The sequence below is a fragment of the Anguilla anguilla genome, chromosome 8, assembly GCF_013347855.1.
Source record: "Anguilla anguilla isolate fAngAng1 chromosome 8, fAngAng1.pri, whole genome shotgun sequence".
NCBI lineage: Eukaryota > Metazoa > Chordata > Actinopteri > Anguilliformes > Anguillidae > Anguilla > Anguilla anguilla.
This window is the reverse complement of record NC_049208.1, coordinates 25,437,036-25,446,286: the sequence shown is the minus strand read 5'-3', so window position 1 is coordinate 25,446,286 and position 9,251 is coordinate 25,437,036. Positions and strand designations below refer to the sequence as shown.

The 9,251-nt window shown below is 49.7% G+C and overlaps 1 protein-coding gene across 2 annotated transcripts in view; it reads left to right on the top strand.

Annotated features, from left to right (window-relative positions):
- The window catches only part of LOC118232710 (ephrin type-A receptor 7-like), a 95,263-nt gene extending 87,823 nt beyond the window's left edge, over nucleotides 1-7,440 (top strand). For both annotated transcript variants that reach the window (XM_035427758.1, XM_035427761.1), the window contains 6 exons: nucleotides 402-463; nucleotides 946-1,149; nucleotides 1,637-1,789; nucleotides 4,005-4,195; nucleotides 5,367-5,531; nucleotides 5,835-7,440. In XM_035427758.1, coding sequence (XP_035283649.1) covers nucleotides 402-463; nucleotides 946-1,149; nucleotides 1,637-1,789; nucleotides 4,005-4,195; nucleotides 5,367-5,531; nucleotides 5,835-5,949 — 890 coding nt within the window. In that variant the 3' untranslated portion in view covers nucleotides 5,950-7,440. The remainder of the gene's footprint in view (nucleotides 1-401; nucleotides 464-945; nucleotides 1,150-1,636; nucleotides 1,790-4,004; nucleotides 4,196-5,366; nucleotides 5,532-5,834) is intronic.
- Nucleotides 7,441-9,251: the final 1,811 nt, after the last annotated feature.

Sequence of the window (9,251 nt, the reverse complement as noted above, 5' to 3'; positions counted from 1 at the left end):
TGATGAGCTCTTTATTGAGCCGCTTTTTTCTGGGCCTCCGCCTGATCAGAGCTCCTGTGTGGGGCTGGGGTGCTGTGTGGGGTACTTTACGGGGTTCTGTGTGGGGGATCTGTGTGGGGTTCTGTGTGAGGCTCCTGTGTAGGTGTCCTGTGTGGGTCCTGTGTGGGGTTCCTGTGTGGGGTCCTGTGTGGGGTACTTTACGGGGTTCTGTGTGGGGTCCGGTGTGGGGTACTTTACGGGGTTCTGTGTAGGTGTCCTGTGTGGGTCCTGTGTGGGGCTCCTGTGTAGGTGTCCTGTGTGGGTCCTGTGTGGGGCTCCTGTGTAGGTGTCCTGTGTGGGGTCCTGTGTGGGGTTCTGTGTGGGGTCCTGTGAATGAAGCTCCTGTCTCTGTGTGTCTGCAGGAAACACCATGATGATCGTGGTGGAGTGCATGTCCAATGGGGTCCTGGACTCTTTCCTCAGAGTAAGTGTGTGTGTGTGTGTGCGTGCGTGTGTGTGAGTGTGTGTGCGTATGAGGGAGAGAGAACGTGTGTGTGTGCGCGCGCGTGCGAGTGAGTGAGTGTGTGTGTGTGTGTATATGTGTGTGTGAGGGAGAGAAAGAGAATGTGTGAGTGTGTTTATTAATGTAGATTATCTTTGATCAGGTGTTCACTTGCATCTGATGTACAGTACAGTGCACTTAATAGTGCCTAGCTGGTTAAGCTTGTATTTTAAATAATGCAATTAGCATATATACAGCTATATTCAGTTATATTTGAAATCTTACTGAGTCCGACCAAGATGAGATTGTGAAGACGAGCAAAAGAATGTTTCTCCACTGGCGTCTGACGTGTTTGTTTTTATGGTCCTCCCATGAAGGACCTGGTGTGTCTGGCATGCTCTGATTCATGTTAGGATTTGACCTTGTGGCAGTGCTGTAATTCTCCCCCCCCTCCTGCCCCCCAGAAGCACGAGGGCCAGCTCAGCGTGCTGCAGCTGGTGGACATGCTGAGCGCCGTCGCCGCGGGGATGAAGTACCTGACGGAGATGGGCTTCGTTCACCGCAGGCTGGCCGCTCACAAGGTGCTGGTCAACAGCAGCCTGGTCTGCAAGGTGTCGGGCTTCCGCCCCCTGCTGGACGACAAGGTGGAGGCCGTCTACACCACGCTGGTGAGTGCGCCTGTCTGCCTGCTCGCTCCTCTGTGTGCCTCACACTGTGATTACCTGCCTGCCTGTCACTCAGCCCCACACTGCTCAGTCTGTCTTGTGCTGTTTGACTCTGCCTGCTGGCCTGGCTGCTTGTCTTCCATTTTACCCTTTTCCACCTTCCATGCTGCTAGAGCTGTATGTCTGCCTGTGTCACACTAGCAATACACTCCCCTCCTGCTATGTCTATATCCATGTAATGACACTCCATTTTACTGCCCTGCTGGCTTTTTACTGCTATGCTCCCTTCTGCTCAACTGACATGGTTTTTCTCTCTCTCTCTCTCCTCTCTCTCTCACCTCTCTACCTCCCCTCTCTCTCTCCTCTCTACCTCCCTTCTCTCTCTCCCCCTCCCCCCTCCCCCTCTGTCCCTCTCTCTCTCTCCCTCTCTCCCCCTCCCCCCCTCCCCCTCTGTCCCTCTCCCTCCCCCCCCCCCCCCCCCCCCCCCCAGCACGGGGGGAAGAGTGCGGTGCTGTGGACGGCTCCAGAGGCCATTCAGTACCACCGCTACAGCTCGGCGTCTGACGTGTGGAGTTTTGGGATCGTCATGTGGGAGGTGATGTCCTTTGGAGAGAGGCCCTACTGGGACATGGGGAACCAGGACGTGAGTGCTCGGAGTTCCCCCGGCCTTAACGGCGTGGCGAATGAATGCTCGCAATGTCACATGACTCATGAGAAACGTCTGAAACGCGTCCGCGGCACAAAGGCAGGCGCAGACAGATGAAGTGTGTGTTTAGCGCTTTACTTATGGCTCCTCAGACGGGGAAAGGCCGCACGCTGTGCGCTGTAAACACGGCTCATTCCCTTCCCTGTCCCGGGGGGACGCGCCTCCTGTCTGTCTCTGGAAGGAGCTCTTATTTAGGGCACCTTCATTACGGGGAGGCGCAGGGCTCTCACACTCCTCTGCTCTTCAGTCCGTCTGGAAACGTAGCTCCGCCTCCCGAAAATGACACACCTCCCACCCCCCCGATCTGCTGGTGCTCTGGTGCTGTTCTGATGCTACCGGCTGTCAGTAATGCAGTCATTCTGGAGACAGCGGGCTGAGAGGGCTCTCTCTCCCTGTCCCGCTGTTGCAGTGATGTGGGTTTATTAAATGCACCCGGAATCGTATCCCCCTTTATGTGTTCCCATTAAAAGAAGGTGTTCGGCTTTTTCTGCCGCACGTGCTTTGGTGTTCTACCTTTGAAAGGAGCAGTGGTTTTTATTCTGTTTGGTGTGTGTCCTCTCTGAGTGTTCACTTTTATAGAGGACACCAGGATACAATATTGATTTTAAAATTGTAACCATTTAGCCAGGAGTTTTTTTTTTTTTTTTTACAGATAAAGCCAGTGGATTGTTTCTTTATGACATAAAATGTCCCGTTAGCTTGCAGCTGTAGTTTGTTCGACGCCAGACTGAAGCTCCCTGCTGAGATCTTTAACCTGGTGTAGGTGTAAGAAATGTGGTGTCTTAAGATGCAGTAGTTTAGCTTCCCTGACATCTGGCTCTTTTGTCTGGACTCTATTTTAGTAGTTTGTGGTTTGGTGCTGCTTGCTGGTAGGGTCTAGCTATGACTGTATGCACTTTCTGCTGAAGCCTGTTGTTTAGTGTATGACAGCTCCAACTGCTGCAACCACAAGAATGCCCCAAATGAATGGAACCAATATATTTGAGTCACACATAATGTGCTGACTGTTGATTTGAGGAACTTTGAAACGAGGTACATGCAGCAGGTCCTTTATTCTGTATGTGAAGGACAGTTGGCTGTGAATATTTTGGCTTGGCCCTTGATGTTTTTATTATTACGGTTTTTTCTTTTTATCCCTCCATCTCTCTCTGTTCCTATTTTTCCCTCGCTACCTGTGCTGGTCCATTTCATTGAACTCTAATGTTAGCCCTCGATTGTACTAAAACTGGAAAGCTGTGGTCCTTTGATGATGGGGAGTGAGAGTACACTTAAGTCAATTTTAGCTCCATGAAAACTGTTTTTATTCTGTAGATTATGTTTTTTTCTCACACCTTTTCCAAATACAGTAGCTTCTTAAAGTAAGTGTTAGCTGTAGGAAACCCTTCTCTTCAAATTAAACATAATCACTGCAGTTTGATGGTGAGGAGATAGCCGACAGGTGGAGATCTGAAGATTTTCCCATAAGTCGGTTGTGTCTTCACCTTGAAGATAAGCTTTTGAAAAGAGCCCACTTTCAAGAACAGCAGAACAGTTTCCTAATTGGCAGCTGGAAGCAGATAAAATATACTACTTATTAACTCTCACTCGTTTTCCCAGAGGTAGATTCTGTCAAACTACATTTTCTTTTCCTCATGAATAAAGAGAGTACATGAAGAAGCTGATTTATTAAATATAGCTTTTAAACTTTAATAAGCGAGCATTATGTACAGTAGTTATACTTTTTCGGTACCAACTGTGCACCTGTACCAACTTAACGGTGTATACATACCTCAGCCTTCCTAATACTTTGTACCTTATCCTTATGAATTCTGTTCCTGTGCCAGAGGCCTACCCAGGCCTGTTTCTGGTAATCTACCATCCTGTGGTTTTTCACTCCAACCATAACAAAGCATGCCTCATTCAACAGCTGTAGGTCTTGAGCTTCTAATTAGTGGAGTCAGGTGTGCCAAATTATGGTTGAAATGAAAACCTACAGGACGGTAGATCTGCTGGAACAGGGCGTGGCAGCGCTGAACTGTAGCTTTATCCCTATGAGCTCTGTTCCTCTAGCATCTTAACCCTGTTTCTGCTTCTGTTTAACTCTCTACACGACCTCATCCAGACTGACCCTCTTCACTCTTGAAACTGTGGTCTGCCTCCTTCTGCTGTCCAGGTGATCAAGGCGATTGAGGACGGGTTCCGTCTGCCCGCCCCCATTAACTGCCCCGCCCCCCTGCACCAGCTGATGCTGGACTGCTGGCAGAAGGAGCGCAACGAGAGGCCCAAGTTCAGCCAGATCCACAGCGCCCTCAGCAAGAGCGTCCGGACCCCCGACTCCATCGGCTCCTCCACTCTGTCGCGCAGGTACCGTGGCTGGGTGTGGCTAAGACCGAGAGCCCATTGGCTGGGTTTGGCTAAGACCGAGAGCTCATTGGCTGGGTTTAGCTGAGATCGAGAGCCCATTGGTTGGGTTTGGCTAAGACCGAGAGCCCATTGGCTGGGTGTGGCTAAGACCGAGAGCCCATTGGCTGGGTTTGGCTAAGACCGAGAGCCCATTGGCTGGGTTTAGCTGGGATCGAGAGCCCATTGGCTGGGTTTAGCTGGGATTGAGAGCCCATTGGCTGGATTTGGCTAAGACCGAGAGCCCATTGGCTGGGTTTAGCTGGGATCGAGAGCCCATTGGCTGGGTTTGACTAAGACCGAGAGCCCATTGGCTGGGTTTGGCTGAGATCGAGAGCCCATTGGCTGGGTTTAACTGAGATCAAGAGCCCATTGACTGGGTTGAACAGTGCCAATGTTTAGTTTATGAAAAAACTCTACCTCACCCTTATAATAGGGAAGCAATCTGGTGCGGAAAACACATCACACTCTAAAATGTGATCTAAAAATAAAGGTCTTATTTCCGCACTGAAGAGGCTGTTATTCACGTGGCCTTTATATTCTACCAAAGAGGCTGTGCAGCCACGTGTGTCAGTGCCTCCTGTAGCCTGTACCAGAGTCAGACAGCCTGAGGTTTGGGTCTTTGCTTGAATCTTATCTGACTGTTGATCGTTTTTGTGGGTACGTATCATTTCACCAAAGAACGCATCAGCTTCAGCTGTAGTGCCCGCCCATGCAGCTGCTCAGCCAGCTGCATACAGAGCAGAGCTCTTATATTATCTCAGAAATGTAATGATAGTGTGGATAAAATAGTGTGAGCCCTTCACTGGTATATCATCAGGACCTTTCAGCCTATTGGCTGTTCTGAGTTGGAGTGATGATGTCACCGCTACCCCTCCTTCTCATTGTGAGCTGCCGCATCTGTGGCCGCCACCTCTCCAGCTGTGCCGCGCGGTGATGAGCCCCTCTCACATTGAGCCTGTGGAGACGCAACCTCTCCTCTTCTCCCTCTCTCCCTCTCTCCCTCCCGCAGGACGCTCAGATGCACCCTCTCCTTCTCCCCCGCTCTCCCTCTGTCCCTCTCCCCGTCCTGCAGGATGCTCCTATGCACCCTGGCCTCTCCCTCTCATGGTCTGCCCCTGTCTCCCCCCTGCAGGACGCTCGGCTCCTCCATCCCCCTGGCGGAGCGCTCCTTCCCCTCCTTCCCCTCCTTCAGCTCTGTGGGCGAGTGGCTGGAGGCCGTGGACATGGGCCGCTACAAGGACAACTTCACCGCCGCGGGCTACTGCTACCTGGAGTCCGTCGCCCGCATGACCGTCCAGTGAGTCCCGCCCACGACCACGCCCACTGCACGCCACGCCCAGATCAGTGTCACTGCCACAGCACTGCTCCAGCCCCCAGTGCGGCTGCTCGTCTTAACCTTACAAGCAGCTGTGCGGTCAGGTGGATAATAGATGGGTGCAGATTCATTGGTTAGCTTCTGCTGAACTAATGGTGTCTGTCTGTGTGTGCGTGTTGTGCACGTTTGTGTGCGTGTGTGGACGTGTGTGTGCGTGTATGTGTGTGTGTATGCGTGTGTGTGTGTGTGTGTGTGTGTGTGTGTGTGTGTGTGTGTGCTCCGCAGGGATGTTATGAGCCTGGGGATCACCTCTCTTGAACACCAGAAGCAGATCCTGGCAGCTATTCAGACGCTGAGGGCGCAGGTGATCCAGATGCACGGCCGTGGGGTGCAGGTGTAGCAGACGGACCCACAGACTCTGGGAAACGGACGGACGGACGGACGGCCGGCTGCTGGGAGGAGACTGACAGAGAGTCCCTCAAACCCCCCTCACAGATGTGAGGGAGAGTAGCACCCCTCCCACAGTACCCCTTGCTCTTCCTACCCTTCCTCCTCCCCCTCGGGGATGTGTCCTTGGTGCTGCTGAGGCTCTGCTCCAGCTGTATGGGGAGCACAGACCCTCCAGAACCCATTGACCCTGACCGCTGTGTGACCGGATCTGTGCCCTGCTCTGTCCTACCACAGCAGCTAAGATGACCATGGTCAAAACACGGTCAGGGAAGAGGAGGAGCGGTCAGTCTGTTACCAGGGTTACCTCGAACGTATGGGAGCAGCGCCTGTAATCATGTGACTAAAGCACAGTCTTCGATTAGGGTCTGAAACCCTTTCAACAGCGATAAACACTGAAAACAGAACCCAGAATCAGAGATCACATGATCATTACCCATGATTCCCTGCTCCAGAGTGGACTGGGTCAGGTGGAGGGGGTTGTCTTCGATGGCTGCTGTCTTGGGTCGAAACTCCGAGGAAGGAGATGAATCATTTCAGGAAAACTATGGCAGTGTTGAAACCACTGGAAGAAAAAATAATGAACTTTGTAAATCTAAGGCTCAAAAAGGGTTTTTACACGATGTTTCTTTCCTCTGCCCTTCACCACGTCCGGTTGTCGTGTGCTTCTGTTATGAGTGTTTTTGGTTATGAGGTCTGTCTCAGGCTGCCCCTTCGTGTGTGTTAGCACATCAGCCTCAGCGTGTGCTGTAAGTGCTGACAGTAGCTCATTTAGACCTCTCCTTGTGTCGCTCATATTCTCCCTGCAGGGGAGAGTGCGCTCTAGAGAAAGCTCCAGTCCCAGGTTGATGTGTCCCTTTTATTTATTAGTGTACTTATTTATTTGCTTACAGACTGTCACTGTAGCACTTTTTTTGAGGGGGGGTGAGTTGGGGGTGGGCTGGGATATGACAGATACTGTCTTTGGTGAAGTGATAAGATGCAGGAAAGCATCGTAATGTCAGTTTCCAGTATATCTCCGGGAGGAAAACCCTTTTGTTTAATTTATTGATTTCCTGTGCCGTTCCGTTATTTTCCGTCACGTTTTTATTGCGTTTGGTATCGTGAGATGGAAGTGCTGTAGATACCCCGCTCCTGCGCTCGCTGCCAGCAGTGGTGTGTTCAGAGGTGTGGCAGTGATGTGTTCAGAGGTGTGGCAGTGATGTGTTCAGAGGTGTGGCAGTGATGTGTTCAGAGGTGTGGCAGTGATGTGTTCAGAGGTGTGGCAGTGATGTGTTCAGAGGTGTGCGCCGGCTCGTGGAGGTGGAGACGAGTGTGAAGGTGTGAAGTGTGGATGGCGTGTTTGTGCACTGAAACCCGGTGGGGAAGCCCTGGCCCGAGCACCGTGGGGGTGAAAATGCTAATGACTTGTGACAGCTGGATGGGAGGGGTTTGTGTGCAGGGGTGGGGCTGGGGGGGGGGGGCCTCTATCATGGGGGGGGGGGCGTCGCTCTACATTTCCTCTGAATGTTTTTATTGTGGTGAATCAGTTTTAGTGTACTGTAAGTTTTGTGTGCCACAAAATGGACCCTTGATTGACGAGCACTCCTCACACAGTGGATATCGCTGTTGAGAGATGAGGCTTGTGCTGCGGTCCTGAACACAAAACACCAGACAGCGAAAAGACCTGAAGCATTTCAGGGCTTCATTTGGGAAAGATACGGTTTTGAATGACACACTTTAGAATTATTTTAATATGTACAAGTTTTGCTTGGTATCTGATGCAAGCTAAGTCACACAGCATGACCGCCCTCTTCCCTACACTGTGATATTCTCACATAGCCGCCAAACTGTCTGTAACTGTCCCGAGGTATCCCCAGCTACTGTACAATTATCCCTGAATATTCCAGCCTGTCCAAACTACAGGGTATGCAAAACCATTCACAACTTTCTGAACCCATCCAGTTACTCTAACCTAGGCCAATGCTGTCTGTGATTGTTTTCAGTTATACCAAACTGCCCCATGCTTTCCACAAATGTTCTTACCAAATCGCAAACTATTTTGAAATGATTTCAAACTTTCCCAATCAATGCAGTACATATCTATCACTTGTTATTCTGTATGATCCCATACCTTTATTCCAGTGTGCAATGTTGGTGTGACCCACAGGATGTCAAAGCTTTCAGTTAATGCCATTTTATCTACATACTGCTCAGTCAGTGAGGTTTTGTTTTCAGAAGAAATCCACTGTATGTATCTCAGTATTCTGGTTGTCCTCTTTAAAATGTAGGAAGAGATCCTGCTCTGTGTGTGTGTGTGTGTGTGTGTGTGTGTGTAACAGCTAGCAGTCTACCTCTGTGTAAAAGCTAGTCATCTAGCTTTTTGGTGTATACATGTGTACATAACAGTTAGCAATCTAGCTGTGTGTAACAATATGTGTGTAACAGCTAGCAGTCTTAACAACTTGCGCAAGAACTAGCTGCGTAGCTGTGAATGTCTCTAACAACCATGTAACAGTGATTGTGTAACAACTAGCTGCTTACATTTCTCTTACAGCTGGTGTTTCTGTGTGTGTGCATGCATGTGTGTGTGTGTGTGTGTGAGAGAGAGAGAGAGAGAGTGTGTTACCCTGCTCAGTGCTGTGTGTTGAGCTGAATTTTCTGTGGTGTAACTGAGACATATGCTCTCATTCAGACATTTTGTGAATCTTTCAAAGAAGGAATGACCCTCCTGTATTAAACACACACACACACACACACACACACACACATCTTCTACAGCAGTCTCTCTCCCTGTTCACCCATTAATGAGGCTCCATTTGTTCCCCTCTATGCGTACCTTATCTGTATATGTCTAATAATGTAAATATGTACTTGAAAATGCAATCTATTTTTATAAGTTCTTTGGAGAATAACGTGTTGAATATAATTGCTCAGTGTAAAAGGATATTATCGTTTCAATCAAGGGCATAGCCAGGAAATATGGGTGTTTGGAATTGACAAAATGTTTTTCTTTTGTAGTTTTTATGATAATTTCTACCTGTTAGTAAAAGATGACTGTTGCAATATCAACATGTGTTATTAAAAAATGGCAAGATAATGTGCATTGAATGAATTCCTGTGTTTGTTGGCGGTACCGCTAGTCTTCTTGTTCCTGCTGCATGCGTGTCCTCCTTGCTTTTGGGGTTCAAACTGAAAGCACTAGTCATTTCCTTTTGGGATCTGTGCTGTTCTCCCAGAGTGGGAGCCTCCTCCCTGCTGAATGGTTTCTCTCTT